The sequence below is a fragment of the Bombyx mandarina genome, chromosome 04, assembly GCF_030267445.1.
Source record: "Bombyx mandarina strain Sakado chromosome 04, ASM3026744v2".
In the NCBI taxonomy this organism is placed as follows: Eukaryota; Metazoa; Arthropoda; class Insecta; order Lepidoptera; family Bombycidae; genus Bombyx; species Bombyx mandarina.
The window spans coordinates 5,034,904-5,054,977 of record NC_143211.1 but is presented as its reverse complement, the minus strand read 5'-3'; the positions used below and the strand labels follow the sequence as shown (position 1 = coordinate 5,054,977).

General features: G+C 34.0%; 1 protein-coding gene across 1 annotated transcript; it reads left to right on the top strand.

Annotated features, from left to right (window-relative positions):
* The first annotated feature begins 5,084 nt into the window (after positions 1 to 5,084).
* On the top strand, positions 5,085 to 18,933 carry Tmem18 (transmembrane protein 18). Its single transcript, XM_028178227.2, has 4 exons — positions 5,085 to 5,363; positions 6,520 to 6,637; positions 7,126 to 7,274; positions 9,526 to 18,933. The coding sequence occupies exons 1-4, from the start codon at positions 5,307 to 5,309 to the stop codon at positions 9,643 to 9,645; spliced, it is 444 nt and encodes a 147-aa protein (XP_028034028.1). The 5' UTR covers positions 5,085 to 5,306; the 3' UTR covers positions 9,646 to 18,933.
* The last annotated feature ends 1,141 nt before the right edge of the window (positions 18,934 to 20,074 follow it).

Sequence of the window (20,074 nt, the reverse complement as noted above, 5' to 3'; positions counted from 1 at the left end):
AACAAAAATAAAAACGAAACTGCTACACAACGAAAAAGAAGGCTCGAAAAGGCAAAAGAAAAGTATAGAAGGAAACCTGCAAAGGAAAGTGAAAATGAAACCCACAGTTGACTACAGAAACGAAGAGAACGGTTAGCAACAGAAACACCTGAGCAACATGATACCAGGTTAATAGCACAACGTGAGAGACAAAGGCAGCTGGTAGAGTCAGAAACACCTGAGCGTCATGAGTGCAGGCTAGCATCACAACGTGACAGACGAAGAGAGCTAATAGCGTCAGAAACACCCGAGCGTCATGAGTCCAGGCTAGCATCACAACGTGACAGACAAAGAGAGTTGTTAGCATCAGAAACATCTGAGCGTCATGAGTCTAGGCTAGCACCACAACGTGACAGACGAAGAGAGCTAATAGCGTCAGAAACACTTGAGCGTCATGAGTCCAGGCTAAGATTACAACGTAACAGACAAATAGAGCTATTAGCGTCAGAAACACCTGAGCAACATGAGGCCAGGTTAACAGGACGGCGTGAGAGACGAAAGGAGTTAGAAGCTTCAGAAACACCTGAGCAACGCCACGACAGGTTAAATAACCAACGTGAGCGTGCACAGCAACGCAGAGCTGAAAATCATGTACAAGCGTTTGAAAATGCCATTAACACATCGTGTATACACGTTTGTGACATTTGCACGAAGCATTGATATCCTAACCAAATTCATACTGTACGTTACAACACAGCTGTATTAGGATATCTACCTGCAGAACTGTCTTCAAAAACAACATTACTTTTATGTTCGCGCTGCCAAACACATGTGACCAGTAATAAAACAATAGCACCATCAAAGGCGTACCGGAATAATCTGGATCCAGGTTCAATACCAGATGAGATTCAAGCGCTGACGCAAGCAGAGCAGCGATTGCTGTGTAGAATCATCCCGCTTGTTAAAATCGTAAAACTGGGCTATACGGGCAGTACGGTTTCCGCGGACAAGCAGTGTTGTTTGCCCAAGATATCTTTGAGGTCAGTGAAAGATTACCTAATATGCTTCCAAGATCTTCCAGCCTGGTGGGTATCGTTGTAGTTACAGAACGTTTGGAGAATTTGAACATCACAAGAGAGTTCACAATATCTCGCGAAAAATTCTACAGTGCTTTAAGATGGTTAACTAGAAATAACCCACTTTATAGAGATGTACGCATTGACGAAAATGTCCAGATTAGTGAACAAGACTTAATACGACTTAGTGTGCCAGATATACCTGAAAACGGTGAACCTGAAAGAATTGAAATTCCAGATGTATTCATTAGTATTAATGAAGTTGCTAGAATTATTCGGGCTTCATGGCATCAAGGTGACCACAGCGTTTTCACTTCGGGATTTGCCGGCGTGCAATGTAATGGCATGCACGTTATTTACCCTAAAGCCATACAGTTTCCAGCAAAATTCAATTATAGTACGGCTGAAAGAAGGATGTTGCCCTTAGTTTTGTCATGGGCATCCACCGTCCATAAAATGCAGGGCAGCACCGTCGACCATGCAGTAGTATATTTGGGCTCAAAATTGTTTGAGGAAGGACAAGCATACGTGGCTCTAAGTTGAGTCAAGTCTCTGGAAGGGCTATCTATGTATTGAGGAATTAGATTGTACTAAATTATCAGGTAAGAAACCATGTAATAATGATGCACTGAATGAATTAAATAGAATGAGGAATATTCGGTAGACAATTTCACTAAACACTAAAAAGAAGAAAATAAAAATTGGTAAAAAAACTTTTAAGTTAAACGGTTTTATTTTATGTGCACTGAAAACTACAAAATAAATAAATAGTTACTTACCTATCAACCTACGTAGGTCATCTCGGTCATTAATATCTCTGATGGTAGTGGTTGTCATAACATGAACCATGTCAGCGGCCGAAAGGCAGTTCATGAAAGAACACTAACACCAGGGTTTGCTTGGTAGGTAAACTAAGCACACACTATAACAAGTAGGTATTTTGACCTTCTAGTTCAGAAATATTTTAGTACTAGGCAGAATAGCTTTTAGGCATATTAGACTAAAATAAAAACGTGGGGCCCCTCTGAAATCATACCTATGGCAGAGCATATCTTATACTTTGGTAGATCATGAGCTCGGCGTTCGCTGGTGAAGCCGCCACGGCTGGTTATTGATGGTCAAAACCTCCAGTTACGATTATAGTAAGTCGATTCAGCGGACCCTGGACTCCGGAGCTATGAGGTTTCGGATGCGACCGGGATAAGCCGCTAGGATGATGATGATAACGATTATAATAAGTCGATACAATCCACACTTAGTATAGTAGAAAGTAATACAGAAATAATAATGGGCCCCACGTTTTATTTATTTATTTATTTATTTAGTTAACAAAATGATCATCAATAAAAAACATTGAAAAACTGACAAAAGTACATGGCATATGTCACTTACTTAAGATTAATTTATATTAACTTGGGAAATTATCCGCGACAGATTTTTCCTGTAAGTTGTGAGACAAATAGAAAAAACATCTATTTCATCACTTAAAGTTAGTTCAGTGCAATCGGACAACTCCGAATGAACATTGACGGAGACCGCGCTACCGTGGACATTGTTGTAGTCCCAAAGGATTCTGTCTAAGGGAGAGTATGCACCTAAATTCGAACGAGCGGTCTTTCTTATAAGCGGTTTATATTTCTTTGTTCTTAGTAAGTACTTAGGGGTGACATTTTTATCTGGGTTAAGAGATTAGGTGTGTCCGTTATTCCATGAATTAATCAGGTGGATACCCCCACTCTGAAAAAATATTAATACATTTTATTATGCATTACTTACACATTTTTGTCCACCTTGAGATTTCATCGTTCTTGTTACATGTCTGTGCAAAACCAACTTACTTATGGTAAATTGCTTAGGTATTTCAACTAAAAACTTATTCCTAATTTCATAGGCTTCTATTACTGTTTTTAATATTAAGGGGTCATATGTCTTATAGGGATTTGCACGCGAGGCATATCTAAAAATAGAAAACAACATGTAACTAATAATATAAATATTTGCCAAACAATAAAATGACACTGCATTGATAAATTTGAATAAAAGTTCTAGACAAAAACATCATGAATAAACCAGATTCTTACCAACAAATTTAAAAAATATTGTTATAACTATATGTAGTTATAACAATATTTTTTAAATTTACACACAACCCTACAAACCTGTGCCTATTTGCACTTAGATCGTTTCCATTTCATTTATTCTCATCCCAATTGACCCCTTTTTCGTTGTTATTTGTACCTGAGACGTCCCCAATATCCCCAAAAACAACAGATTTTCACATGTATTTTTATTTTATCAAATACATTAAAACCAATGACAACTGAGACTTGTTCATATAAATTAAAGGTAACTGAGACTTACCTTTAATTTAAATGATGGCTCAAATACTAAATAACGTTTATAAATCACAGTCGTCTTCTATTATTATCAAATAAACAAAAAAGAGCAGTTTCTAGCACTAAAATAATCACCACCACAAGAAGTTAATTTGAAATGCGATTTTTTATAAGTTAGCAGCTATTATCATGCATATTCAGAGTTGTTTTGTGAACTTTCAACATTGTACTATTATACTACAAAAAAGACAAGATTTTGCAACGATTAAAAAACTAGTATTGCGCGTCGAAAGATTTTCCTGGTTTTTTGCCCATTCCCCTCTCGATCCCTAATCACCATATTTTACAGTACCTACCTTTGATAAGTATGATAGATGTACACCACTGAAGTAGGAATACTTTAAAGGTCTATGTACACACACAACACCGAATCTCGAAGGTGAATGAAGTTAGCCCCTCAAAAAAATTTTTTTTTCCTATTTTATACTTATTTTCTATTAATTCGTTTGTTCATCATTTGTTCATGATTGTTCACTGTTAATAATTGTTTGTTCTGCAGTTATTTATTTAAAAAAAAATATTTAAAAATATACCTACAAGTTAGCCCCTCTAATGCAATTTTTAATATTTTTTCATCCTTAATGACTCGTAAATATTCATTTTCGATTGTTCTTATATAAAACACGTTTGTTCTCTTTCGAAATTACTCGTTTTTTGTTTAATTTACTATTTTTATTAGTTGAATAAATGTATGCAAAATATGTGTACTGCGCATGCGTCAACTATAATGCCTAAACTTTCTACGCGGTTTTAATCGTGAAAAAAAAAGCAAATATAAATCCTGAAGGAGCAATTAATTGGTATACAGTTTAATTACAAAAATTAAAAAATAAATAAATGAAATAATGTGCATTGGCGTTAAGTTAGACCAAATACATTTTTTCCATCCTCCTACTTATCGTTATGAAGGTATAAAAAAGATAGGGAGTTCACATAGGTAATATAAACAAATAAGTAAATATGTTCATTACTTATCTTTCAAGAGATAATATAGGTATACTATATAATAACTTTTTTACACAGTCGAAATTATATTCCTAACATTAGTACAATAACATTTTAATACGATAGGCAAGAGGATGGAAAAAATGTATTTGGTCTAACTTAACGCCAATGCACATTATTTCATTTATTTATTTTTTAATTTTTTTAATTAAACTGTATACCAATTAATTGCTCCTTCAGGATTTATATTTGTTTTTTTTTTCACGATTAACACCGCGTAGAAAGTTTAGGCATTATAGTTGACGCATGCGCAGTACACATATTTTGCATACATTTATTCAACTAATAAAAATAGTAAATTAAACAAAAAACGAGTAATTTCGAAAGAGAACAAACGTGTTTTATATAAGAACAATCGAAAATGAATATTTACGAGTCATTAAGGATGAAAAAATATTAAAAATTGCATTAGAGGGGCTAACTTGTAGGTATATTTTTAAATATTTTTTTTAAATAAATAAATGCGGAACAAACAATTATTAACAGTGAACAATCATAAACAAATGATGAACAAACGAATTAATAGAAAATAAGTATAAAATAAGAAAAAAAAATTTTTTTGAGGGGCTAACTTCATTCACCTGAATCTCGAATATATTAAGTGTATAATCTATGCACAACACTGTTCACTGTATAGCCTATGCACACTCATAGATTATACACTTAATTTATGCACACTAGTATTTGCGATTCGGTTTGCCTCCGGTGTATTAATGTATTTTTATTTTAATGTTAATGTTGTTAAAGACTGAGCTGTTTTTATAACTTACGTATTTTTAAATTGGTGCTTAATCTGTTCGAATACAATATTTTTGTCTTGGCTAGTTGAGCAATAAGTAGTGTTAGTAATATGGAAGAATTCGTTGAAGTTAACCAGATATCTGATTTTGTATCATACCTAAGAAGTGTAAGTTTTTATTCAAATTGCAATGTAATCGAACAACTAATACTATGTTTGTAACGTCATTACGCCTTTGCGGGAAAAGTGGGTATGTTTAATTACCGAATATAGTGCGAAGAAACTTGGAGATGTACACGACGGCGACAATTCGATCTAAATTGGAATTTCGAATTTGTCCGCCGGGGAAATCGCGTTTTATTTTAATTGATATTGCAATTTTGTTAGTAATATTGACCTCTAATTACAAAATTAGTATATTTAATTTGTAGGTCTAAAAATTTAATGTATTAAAGAATATAGTTAAGACTAAGCAGACGTAAATAGCAAGCCGACAAATATTTTAAAGTAATGATAAATTGGAAAAATTCATATCAGATAGAAATAGCCTTACATCAAGATACTAGATTGTCAGTAAAGATATAATGGTAGTTCCTTATATTAAAAATATGTATGCTTAAGTTTATCGGTAAATTCATATAAATCATGGCCCTTTGAAGCTACCTCTTCAATTTTTAAACAACAAATTTACGATTTTTGTTGAAATCAACCACCCCCTTTTTATAACTTTTCTAGGCAGCTCATAGGCTCTTACATGTTGAAAACTGAGGAGTGGTTAAATTACTTGATTAAATGTAGTTATAGTTTCAATTAGGACCACAGTGGTAGAATTGACGAAACCAACAACCTTGTTAGAATATTAACTGATGATTGTTTGGCTATCATGCTATTGTGAGTGCCAGAAGATGATTTTTTTTAATTTCTGGTCAATTAGGAGCTACAAATTTATGAATAAAATTCCTCCCAGCACATAGAAAGACCTGCTGTACAGGCATAGGCACAGACTGAGATACTCAGCTCAATGTAAGGTACTCAGTCCAATAGTGCCTGAACAAATACTATATATGTTTGAATAGGAAAAGAGAGATTATTAATTATAATTGGATAGATTTACTTGTGTCTCTCTCAATACTTAGGTTAATTTATTTAATGAAGTTCAATAAGCAGTGTGTTATGCATTATTGTTCTAATGACACAGTATTTTGTCACAAAGTTTCATAAAATAGTGCAAAAGTGCCTTGCTGTATTTTATCCCAGTTATATTCATTTAAAGAAAAAGTATTGAAAATGAAGAGTGTTGTAATTGAACATTATTTTATTACAGATCGAATGGCGTGACCCCTGGTTAATTGCATTGATATCATTTCACATAATAATTACTGTCACTTGTTTCTCCACCAGGAATTATGGCAATTTTCAAGTTATACTTTTTATCATACTCCGTAAGTTTTTGTTATTTAAATTATTTTCGAAACATAATTAGCAATTGATGCATGTTGCCTATGATGACTTATAAGCATATAGCCCGTCTGATAGTGAGTGGTCACCGTTACTTATAGATATAAGTAATGCCAGAAGCATAGCCAAACTACTGCTACCTACAGGATTATTTATTATAGTGCTCAGGAAACACCATTATGATAAATTCACTCAGGAGTCAAAAAATATCTTAAGACAACATGCTCTGTTGTATAATGCAGCCTTCTTGCAGATGGTAGAGGCAGTGTAAGGCTTCCTCCTTTCTTCAGCAATGATAGCAGTGGAAGGGTCTTGAAATTATAACTGGGTGTAGGTGTATAACGATACCTGTGCCGTTGTAGCTTTATACATAAAGTTAAATAGAATAGTAAATATTGGATCAAAATTAGGAATTTACTCATATTACAATCAATTTAATCAATTTTGTACTGTAACATTTTTCTTGTTTTAGTTTTGCTAGTGTATTTTTCGGAGAATATAAATGAGCTTGCTGCAAGAAATTGGGCATTATTTTCAAGACAACAATACTTTGATAGTAAAGGCCTATTTATATCAGTGGTGTTTTCGATTCCTATATTGTTAAACTGCATGATAATGGTGGTAAGTTGATTAGATATAATAAATACTTGTTTTTAATTACGATTATGTGTCTGGACGTATTATGTAACTGATAAACTATAGTTAATTGTGACGGATTTGGAATGTTTTTTTTTTTCATTAACGAAAAATTTTCATATTCATAGATGATAAGAATTATAATAATAAAAATAATTAAAATAATATAATTACTAAAAATAAATACATAAATAATATAATCGACTATAAAGATTATATATAATCCTGCAGTTACATGAGTATACTTAGTTTTACATGTGAATTAACTCTGGAATTATAGTAATGAGTTAAAGTATATAGCAGTTCTTAATTACATTGCATTGCAAAAGCACAATTTATTTGTGCTATGCTCTATCTCTATTAAAGTTACTTAAACAGTTGAGGCAAAATACTAAATTACTATAATTGTACTATCATATCCTTTTTTATACTTCCACATCACATTCATACTGTTTTGTTATTTCCATATAAAATAATATGAAGTCATTGCAGGTAATTAAATGATAATTATTTCGATATATTTTTTAATACATACTTTAAATTCATACTAAGGTCAAATATATTATGTATGTAACGCGTTGACCTTAAGTGTCCACGTTACGTTGGAGCATAATACCGAATATACAATTTTGGTCAACAATGTTCTCGAAATTATATTCTGAATAAGTTAAATTTAAATAATGTACGTCGGTGTCTACCGTTGCGTATGTATCATTCCAGTTATTATTTTTTATCGCATATCAGTGGTGCACGTTTCAATGATTTCTGTATTTATGGACACAATAATTCACGGATTGAGTAGGCAAAGCAAAGCTACCAAACGGGGTATGTTCAAAGCGATGGATTTATGCGGGCTTTTCAAAAGCGTTTCTTCATGTAACCTTTCCTTTTACTGTTAACTATCATGCAGCCAGTTTAAAGATTCTAGAACTTTCGAAATTGAAAAAATCTATTTATCCGTCACCCTGATAACATCTAATAAAAGCGCATTCAAATTGTTGTGACTTCTCACTCTAGAGAGTATAACTTTACCTAACTAGTCTTCACCTTTTACTCCTGTCAAGTAGCGCAATAAATTATGTCATCGAATATACGTTTAATGTTGAACGTCTCCCAGGATAGGATATCCGGTTTTATAGAGATAATAATAATTCTATTTAGTCCTCATATACCTAATTTCTTTCACAAAAAAATACCGACGGGTTCCGTGACACTTCGTGAGGTTCACTGATCAACGAGGCTTACTGACTATACAAAATAAAAATGTGTAGTGAAATATGGATATTAAAATTTTATTAGAACTTATTAAATGCAATGTTCGTATAAAATTTGCTTAAGTTTGGTGTGTCTAACTGACCTTTGTCGTTCGTACGTAAGCAACATAATGGCCTTGTGGTATCGGGGCTTTTATGATTTAGATACATATCGTCCACATTACCATTTAGTCTTACTATTCTATGGAACCGTTTTTTCTTGAGTTATAATCACAAAGTAAATAATACTGAGTATATAAGATTACTCAGAGGAGAAGATTACTCGCATCTATTTAGCGGAAATATATTAGTAAGTGTAGGTGATAGATAATCGAAACGAAACAATTCGAATAATATACACATTAAAAATGTTTATGGATAAATTAAATGCCTAAGTTAAATGAACTAAAAAAAATTAAGGATAGCAAGGTTTTTTACGAATTAAATCTAAAATAAAACAGGTTAACTTCTACATACATATATTGAAAATATTGAAATAGATTTTGAATAGTGACAGTAAAATAAGTAATGGCTTTTTGGCGGGAACGTGAGTAGCGAAGTTATGTGAATCGTTTTATTTGGATAATTTAATGTTTCTTCGGATTTAAAAACTTAATAACTGTAGTTTATGAACTGTTTAGCGTATTTGAATGTATACAAATGTGGGAAAATGAAACAAAGCAGCTGGATGTGGCTTCTCAATTTCTTCCAAAAAGTCCACCGAAGTCTCTGTAAATATCACCATTTTACTGAGCCTTCATTCTATTAGTTCAGTTTCATCTCATGTCCTTCCAAATCATATTTCATATAAACAGAATATGTATTTATTTAATAATTGAATATTTTTACAAACTCGACACCGTCTTAAAGAAATAAGAAATAAAGGATCGTCATTAAATACTTTACAAGCTAGAAGTACATATTTACATACTTAAGGCATTAAGTTTTTTTTTGTTTTTCATTGAAAATTGTGTCTTTTTCAGGGATCCTGGCTATATCAATCTACTCAAATAATGACAAATTTAAAAAAAGCACAGTTAAGGCAGCGCCTCAAGGAGATGAACTCGATAAGAGAACAACAGCAACACGTTAAATCTGATTAAAAAAAGAAGCGATTCTCGTCAAAAATTATGTCAATTAACTTTACAACGCAATGGCCTAGCTAAATACGGTACGTACTGTAATTTTGGATTTAATGAAAAAAAAAAAAAAAATTGTAAGTTTGAATCTGTATGTTATTGGATGCCTTGTTGTTGATAATGAAACTCGTTATAGATAAGTTTATTAAATGTCAACGGTGATGTGATAGATAGGTAAAATTATTCACCAAATAAAGAACGTAATATGGCTGACGCACAAACCGTGCAGGCCAAGAAATGGGAGAAAAAAAAAAAAAAAGAACGTAATGTATGTAATGTTAGCCTATGAATTAATTTGTAGATTGTTGAATTGAAAGAAAAGCGCGAGGTATTTGAAGAAATGATAAAATGAAAAAAAAAAGGAAACTGTTCTTTCGCACTAAATGAATAATAACCAAATGGCAATGCGATAAAATATTTACAACGTGACCCGTGATTTGCAATATAAGAACAAAATATTAATGACTAGTCGTATTGTGTAGTCGTGCATAGGTTTTACGCTGATAACTCTGAAACAACGTTGGGTCTGTTATTAAATCACCTATATATAGCTGTTAAAATATTTCTAATACAGTTGACATGTTGAATTGTATTTTTAAATTAGGTATATTAATGTAAACAGAATATATCCCTCGGGATATAAGTATACATAATATATATATAAGTTATACTTTTTTACGTGGAGAAAGCTATGCCCTTTTATACCCCTGACAATATGTATGCAAAATTTCATAATGATCGGTCGTTTATATAAGACATGTGAGCGTGACAACCAAACAAACTCGTTCTCGTTTGAATCATATTTTTATAGCTGGATACAGACTTTATATTTTTTTTTTGGAAAACACCAAAATACATACACAATTAATTGTTTTGATGTTCTCTAATTACACAAATTATAATAAATTTTCGAAAAACTAACTTTCAATCACAATCGAACGTAAAATTTATTTAATTCTAGTATTCATTTTTTTAAGTTAATGAGCGTACATGCCTTTTATTTTCCAAGTGTTTACATTAGGTATGTTGTTTGTTAACATTATTCCGTCGGAAATTGTGTCCGTCTCTGAATTATTCTCAAGATATAAGGAAAATAAATGCACAAAATCCTTCCTTATATTTATTTAGTGGCCTTGAATTTCGACAAACAATATAATTTGAAAATATGTTCTCATTATATCAAATTAATTAGGTACGATTTTTGACCGGTTATTAAAAGCGAAGTTATTCGTTATTTTAATTGAAAGCGTTACATGTTTAAATAACAAAACTTAGACATGAGGTTTCTTAAATTTTTCTCATGTTTTTAAAATTTTATCAAATTGTATAACGAAAGAACAAATTAGTATCTTTAATAAAAGCTGCAATGAAATTATTCTCGAAAATCTAACATCGTTTGCAATGCTCGTCAACGATGCGACGATAATGCAGAAAGAAAACGAAATTTTCTCTTTTAATAAAGGTGTATTTGTCCGCCGCCACTCGCTTCGGCCACTATTGACTACCGCACGAACAACGATGTTCAGGTAAACCGAGGGAAAGCTAATTTTTCTTGGATTCTGCAATAAATCCTATGAAAATCACTATCCATGGGAAGGATAGGAATTCTATATTATAGTAAAGTTGCGTGGCCCGCAATGGAACAGTTAGCTAACCCACGTTCCTTTGAGATTACGAAGAATAATTTCCGTAGGAACCCGAATCGGACCATGATCATAGCCCAGAGCCGAAATATATATATGACGGAGGAGAAACGCCGAAGGAATGTTTTTAAAAAGTGTGACGTCACCATTGCTGACGTCACGGTCATTAAGTTCTCGACGATGACTCATGTTTGGGCTTCCGAAACAAAACTTCACCAGAACTTCACAATAACTGCGTATATTTCACGAGAAGTGTGACAACGCTCAGAGAGATCCGTACTGTACTACGGCTCGGACACGAATGAATTAACGCTAGACAGCACGGCCGTATTTATAGGACTTTACACGTCAGCGTGTTGACAAGTATTAAACACGTGAGCGTGTTTACAAGATTTTAAAGTATTGAAATTACAATAAAAGGGACTGTTTAACATCAATTTCTTATCACAGAGTAATTAGTTGATGATCAGTAGGTAAATAGTCATATTTGCGCCGACACGGCCATACTGACAGGCGGTGCGCGCTCTGCACCGGCCTCGTTGATTCTCGTAGGGTTTTTTTTTCTTTGATTCTCATTGACCTGCAGGAATGAAAAGTTTCTCTGAGTAGCGCATCTGTTATACTTGCGTTACTTGTAACTATGTAGGTTTGAGACTTATTAATGCGATTTGATTGTAGGGTTCTCGGAGGGTATCGTAGGGTTCTCGGAGGGTATCGTAGGGTTCTCGGAGGGTATCGTAGGGTTCTCGGAGGGTATCGTAGGGTTCTCGGAGGGTATAGTAGGGTTCTCGTAGAATTCTCGGCGGTTCTCGTAGAGTTCTCGGCGGTTCTCGTAGAGTTATTTAAGGTGTTCGGATAAGGATGTTGTGTAGTGTGATGTTGTGGCGTACACTGTGGTACTTATGTAGTGGGCGTACACTGTGGTACTTATGTAGTGGGCGTACACTGTGGTACTTATGTAGTGGGCGTACACTGTGGTACTTTTGCCGAGGCGTACACTGTGGTACTTTTGCCGAGGCGTACACTGTGGTACTTATGTGGTGGAACTTTAGTAATCAAAAATAAAAACTTATCTTTGAGTGTTGATTTTGTTGCTCGACCATGCTGATTTGTGAAGTAGATGTATAGGCTCATCGGCTGTTGCTGGGGGGTAGTCTTCTTCCGCCGATACGGTTATCTGGTCACCAGGTTGTTGCTGAGCGGAGGCGGCGTGTGATCCCACTTCTGATGACGGAGGAGAAACGCCGAAGGAATGTTTTTAAAAAGTGTGACGTCACCATTGCTGACGTCACGGTCATTAAGTTCTCGACGATGACTCATGTTTGGGCTTCCGAAACAAAACTTCACCAGAACTTCACAATAACTGCGTATATTTCACGAGAAGTGTGACAACGCTCAGAGAGATCCGTACTGTACTACGGCTCGGACACGAATGAATTAACGCTAGACAGCACGGCCGTATTTATAGGACTTTACACGTCAGCGTGTTGACAAGTATTAAACACGTGAGCGTGTTTACAAGATTTTAAAGTATTGAAATTACAATAAAAGGGACTGTTTAACATCAATTTCTTATCACAGAGTAATTAGTTGATGATCAGTAGGTAAATAGTCATATTTGCGCCGACATATATTTTTTACTAATATAGTGTTTGAAATTACACCCAACAAGGTCATGGTGTATTTTAAAGTATTTAAGGTGTTTATTTCTTGAAAAAAAGCCGACGACATTCTGAATCAAACGAAATGTGAACGTGTAATTTTTGGTGTTGTCATAAAAAAATTTATGACACCACGTTAATCAATTATTTATTTGTAAGGAGACGATTACAAAGCTCATTAAGAAGGGCAATGATCATAATAAACGTGAATTTTTTAATCATAACTAAGAAAATTCAAATGTCGGATATATTATGTTACTGTAACAGCCCGAATGTTGGTAAATCTTAAGGCTTACCAGCACGAGTCGGTACATGTAAGTATGTATATGTAAAAAAGAAACGATTTTATCGGGCTTTTACCATCAGAATTTAGTACGTGCTAGGTTTTATCAGTGACGGTTGCTAAATTTTGGTTTTGGAAATACAAACAATGCATACTTCTCAATCATTTATTTCAATTAATAATTATTCAAATCCTTACATACCTATGAGTAATTATTAATCATTCGAATTTTTTCGAAAAGCATTTTTAAGGCAGTTACATTTCTAGAAGTCTTGTCCTCCAGTCAATGACAATTTTCCGACAACTTCTCGAAGACTAACTTCTCTATCTTTAACAACTTCATTTATCTTAAAATCTTCAGAGCATGACCTAAATCGATTCTTTGTGTAAAACTGCTTTAGTGCTCCCAATTTTGGTACCCAGTTGGTAAAACTCATTGTCCTTTACATCTACCACAACTGCAATAATGCTTTTTGGGTCAGTTTTAGCTCTGTCAATGTCAGATACTTTCAGTCTTTACTGGTGGTAGGACCTCTTGTGAGTCCGCACGGGTAAGTACCACCACTCCGCCTATTTCTGCCGTGAAGCAGTAATGCGTTTCGGTTTGAAGGGTGGGGTAGCCGTAACTATACTGAGACCTTAGAACTTATATCTCAAGGTGGGTGGCTCATTTACATTGTAGATAGATGTCTATGGGCTCCAGTAACCACTAAACACCAGGTGGGCTGTGAGCTCGAACGCCCATCAAAGCAATAAAAAAAAAGTAATATTTTTCCCAACTTTCACATTTCGATATTTATGAGACGAAATGGCTTTCATTTTTTCAACTTAGTTATCCAAATTAATTTTTACCTTATTACTTATTGTCTGGACTGATTCTATACTTTTCGGTATTGGATCTTCTTGAGCTTGAGTTGAGTTTTCTGTCTCTAAATCGCTTTCATTGGTTATTTGTTTCTCCATCATAATTATAGTTACATTTTCTTGTGTTTTATTCCTCAAATTAAAACTGTTTATTTCCTCTTCTGATTCATTTTCAACAACACTTTCTTCCTTGTCCTGTCCAATTGCATTTTCGACGGTGATAATTTACCAAGTGAATTATGGTAAAAGTCCGAAATAAACGATGATCACAGAACGGTTCGGACTTTTACCATTAAGAGTTAGTAAATCTTAGGATTTACCCTAGTTCGGGCATTTACAGTAACAGATTTGGGTAATTAACGTTCGTAGCATACGAATTTTTTGTTTATAAGTTTCGCGTTTTTTACATTACGGACACTAAACATTCGAAATATTTGGAAATCAATTTAATCATAATAAGAACTCCTTAATTTTTTAAGTTTACAATCATATTTCCGTAGGATAGAATTCTCATCAAAATTATTTATATTTTTAGTGACTTTGCTTTGCTTGTTTGACGTAATCAATTATAATCATTTTTGTGTTTTATGTATTGACGCCATATTAAAATTTCATAAGATAGTTTTTGCATTTAACAAGTACGATAGGTCCACTGTATAAAAGCTTAATAAAACTAATAAAATTAACTGATAGTCAAGAAATTATTTGCGCGCACAGTACTATGTTAATTTGACCAATTATTTCGTTGAAAAAATAAACCTAAACTATAATAAACTACGGTATTCAAAATTGAACTTTAATGTACAACAAGCATACGAAATTGGGTTGTACATTATGTATGAGGAGGTCGGCTGTAGGGGTAAGCAAAAAACCTATTCAATAGAATCATTATCAGTACTTACAACTTCAAAAATATTATATTTGTGTGTGTACAATATCAATGAATGTAATGGTAATATATTGTTTAAGTTAAAATTCAATATAATAATAATATGTTCTTTTTTTATTAAAAATACGAAACCTACTTAAATTATGGATAATTTATGTATGTAAAGAACTGCAATGAAAAAACGGATATCGATTTAATAAAAAAAACATTAGTATAAATTAGTCATAGGAGATGTTTCTTTAACGTATTTATGCAAGTCTTCGGGTTTTTTTATTTATTTTTATTGCTTAGATGTGTGGACGAGCTCACAGCCCACCTGATGTTAAGTGGTTACTGGAGCCCATAGACATCTACAGCGTAAATTATTGCTTCACGGCAGAAATAGGCGGAGTGGTGGTACCTACCCGTGCGGACTCACAAGAGGTCCTACCACCAGTAAGAAGGTTTGAAGGGTGATTATAATTGACACGTAATCTCCTATGTCAGTGTCTCGTAGTCACCTGTCTATGTCTGAAAGTTGTTGGCGACGTCTACATTGTAAGGTCTTTGGATTCCGGTAAACACTAGGTGGGCCGTAGGCTCGTTCAGACTTTTATGCTAATAAAAATAATGATAATTGGAAAATATTTTATCTATTCTTCATTTCAAGATAAACTGCATACAAATAAGGTATAGTGTCATTTGGGTGTTGTCATTGTATATTGCTTTATAATGTTTATTAAGCTTCTCGTTTATTTTAGCCCCAAATGACGTCATATGTAATGAAGTTGCAACAGAGAATAGAGGTTTTGCGGAAATAAAAAGAAATAAAAAGTATCATGTTTAATTTGTTATAACTGTGCCATTGTCATAACCAAATCTCGTGAAAGATTCAACTAAATTTCAGCTATTTTATCTTTTAGAGATTTCTGAACGTTACCCGTAAAATATTTGAACCTGGCGGTTGTAACCATTAGAAAGTCTGGTTACTGTTACGTCCTTAAACCGTAAAGTTTCATTGTATATTTTTAGTCTTCGGATTTCGCGAGTCGCAGACACAATTAAAACTTTTACTTTTTGGTGATTATATTGTTTCTAACGAACGAAGATATCTGTGCTTACCTGTATAAAAAATCTAGCCCTGTGTGCTTATAGAGAGCTTTTAAAACTTAAGTTACTTAGTTAACTTAAGTTTTTAAAACTTAACTCAAATTTGTATGCAGTTGGAACGTTTGCCTACGTTTTCCGCTAGGGGCGCTGTTCCAACTGCATACAAATTTGAGTTAACTTTTACGCTATTGAGAACGTTAACAAAACTAGCACTAAAGCACATTAGTCGTAATAATTGATCGAGCGTGAGGGAGTTTTGTGATAGTCAAAAATGTAGATGTGCAATATTTTATTGATAAGTTAATGAGTAAAGTTTAAAAATTGCAACTCGTTTTGTTCTTTAATAACAACTCTTTGTCTACGGACACGAAACTTGCGATGGCCGAGCGATGGCGACAGCGGCGCGACGGCGATGTATACAAAAGCATTGCACAGTATGGGGACGGGCACGAAACGGGCGAGGGCGACGCGGAAGCGACGAGAACAAACTAGTTTGGTTTCGTCGCTTGCGCGGGTACACAGTGTTGTGTTCAGTTATTATTTTAGTAATGGAAATTGATAATGAGGAATTTATAATTTAACAAGGAATTTCAAATTTCATTGAATGACACCTTAGCGCGTAATAAAGCGTAGAAAATTCTCCCCAATTGCGTCTTCGTTGATTTATTGGATGAACACCATCTCTAAGTAATAATAATAATTCCCTCATCAGGGGTCTAGGCTCCAATAGTTCTTTTCGACGTAAGCTCATGATTCGTCCAATACTGTATGAGCGCGACTGCTCGCCAGCTTGTTTCGTGCCCACGCGAGATATCGCTGCCTGCCCGCCCCGTGTCGCGTCGCCTCGCTGCCGCCATCGCTCAGCCATCGCAAGTTTCGTGCCCGTAGACTTTGTTGTGACATAATTACTTGAGGAACGTTCGTCTTGATTAATGCCTGTGCACTCTCGCCTTAGAAACGAGAATATTTTAGTATTTGGATTAATGTAGTAATAACGTAGAATGTAACGTGTGTCATTAATAAGGTTATTGCGTTTTTAAATGTCGCATTACTGCATGTTTAGTGCCGATTTTGTTAAATTTTGTGACAGCGGGAGGACGATTCGGCGAAATTTATTGTTGATCGTTTTGTAATAAAAGTGTAGTGTTATGTAAATATTGCGAGGTTCTACGATCGATAATGTCCCTGTTATTTTAAACTGTGCTGAATCATTAGGTGCGATTTCAGGATCATTCCAACTAAGAACCGTCAGAAATATAGTAACTTTTTATTTGGGTCAGGAGGAAATCGCCAAACTTCCGCCTACGTGCGTAGGAGGCGTAGAGCGTTGTATGTTAAAGTTAAACCGACTAAAATCACCTCTAGTTCAAGGTGAGGTCGGAGGGGCGAAGAAATCAAATCAAAATGTTAAGTCTGATATTAAAATGTTTTTATATTAACAGGCTTTTGTTCTATTTGCTTAAAAAAAATAACAGCTTCCTACGTACTGCGTTACTGAGTTTTAAGATGTGTTAAAGGCGTGTTAAGGTTATTCCGAAAAAAAAAATCGTAAAGAAAAGAAATGACCCTGACAGAACTCGATAAAAATCATTGACGTCTTTATAGATGGACAAATTAGGTTAGACTTTAGGTCAGTACTGTAAACATTTTAAATTTAAAGTTCATCGTAATCAAATATACCGCTTTTGTTAGAGGTTCAAGGTAGGTGTCGCATTTACGTTGTAGATGTCTATGGGCTCCAGTAATCACTTAACACCAGGTGGGCTGTGAGCTCGTCCACCCATACAAGCAATAAAAAAAATTTTGGACGTTTCGGTCGCCGGGCCTCGCACCAGAGCAGTTTAATGTACTTAAATAGTTAATTATGTCGGTTGATCACATTAACGTTTAACTTTGTCAACAAAAGCGTGAAGTAATCTGGTGAGGTAATCTGGAACATAGTATAGGTATATAGCCAACGGCTCCAAATATCCTTAAGAACGTTTTACCCGCTTAAATAATATACGTATTAATAATTTAACAACGAAGTATATGTACATAATATAGAGTATTAAATTTGATCTACTAACTACATTGCTGACAATAATGCTAATAGTTAATATTTTTTAATAAAAATAATTCTAAATGGCTCAGTGCGAGCATACCTATATAATAAAACCGCCATAAATAATTGCGTCCATAAAATGTTGATAATGTTTAAAGATTTTAAAAAAAATATGTACATACTAAAACGATTTTTTGTATTGAAAACCAATTTAGTTTGTAGATTATTATTTTTTCTTGAAAATGACATAACTTCGGTCTTGCCAGAATGAAAAATCAATAAATATGTATTTACCTGATATCCATTGAAACGAGCAGAATGTCCTATATTGATTTTCGTAAAATATTTTTTAGATTTTCTGAGAAACACTATACGAAGACTGATCTGTGTAAAATGCGTGTTTGGAAGTTTTTTTTTTTACTGAGGTCACAATACTCTTGAAATTGTTATTTGATTAAACTGAGTTTGTGGCGTACGTAAATCTAGGTATTTTAAATATAATGGCAAATGCTAAATTTATTCAGCATTTAAAAATACCTAGGTTTATTCAAAAAAAGTAAAGAAATCCTTAATGTATCGTGTATCAGTGTGACCAACTTCTAATGAAGCTTTCATTATAATAATCGTTATTTTTGATTTACCTATTTAATTTGAAAGTTAAATGTAGAATTTTCTCGTAGATAATGTTTTTATCATCTGAAATTGATCTTATTTCGATATATGCTAAGTTAATGTATTTTATTTATGTGTATTGCTTAAATAAAGGAATTGAATGATAATGTTTTATGTTTCTTAATTTCTCATTTCTGGTCTCCTGCAGATGAGGCTGGACTGGGGCATCGAAGATTTTGATTCTTAGAATAAAGTGTAGACAATGGCTCATTTGGACAGATCTACCCATAGACATCGGCATTCTGTAGTAAGTAAGCCGCTGCGTATCGCCAAGGATTGTTCGATCTTCATTAATCGGTCATAGCACTCGGGAAGAGTTTTAGAAAAATGTCAATACAATGTCAAGTGCCAAACAAGCAAAGTAAAAAACATTATGTATTTGTGCTAAGCGACATTTTTGCAATTTGATAGGAGAGCCATTTAAAGTTTAGAATTTAGAATCTCATAACAATTCAGCTATTTGAATGGAGTAAAGTTAATTGAAGTTCAGTTAAAAACATCGAATTCTTGATGGCTAATACCAAATAAAACACACCTTTAGTTACAAAGATAAACAACACGTGAACCAAATTTTTTTTTATTTTTTATTGCTAGATGGGTGGACGATCTCACAGCCCACCTGGTGTTAAGTGGTTACTGGAGCCCATAGACATTTACGACGTAAATGCGCCACCCACCTTGAGATATAAGTTCTAAGGTCTCAAGTATAGTTACAACGGCTGCCCCCACCCTTCAAACCGAAACGCATTACTGCTTCACGGCAGAAATAGGCAGGGTGGTGGTACCCACCTGCGCGGACTCACAAGAGGTCCTACTACCAGTAAAATAACCTTTCATCCCACGAAAAAGTTTTTATTTCGATCTAATTCCAATGATCTTATTGCATAATAATAGTATTGTCACGAACTTTATACGAAATTTCGCGTCCGTTTATGTCTCGAAAATGTATTCGTATCGCAATCGCGAAAGGTATATGTTTTAAAAAGCGCCCCTACCGTCCGTAAAAAGAATTAATTTCAGCAGAACGAATGAATTTACTTACTTTCGTTTCGCAATCGCATCGTCACGTTCTCGAGACTCGAAAATCGAGAGTCTAAAAATTGTTTTGACATACGGTAATCTAAATCTCGCAGGCTGGCTATCGAGTACCACCATCTAATGTAATGATCCGTTTTCGTATCGAGGACTCGATATATTTACATTACGAATTCAATAGATTTTCGTGCTTGACGTACTGGATCGGCTAAA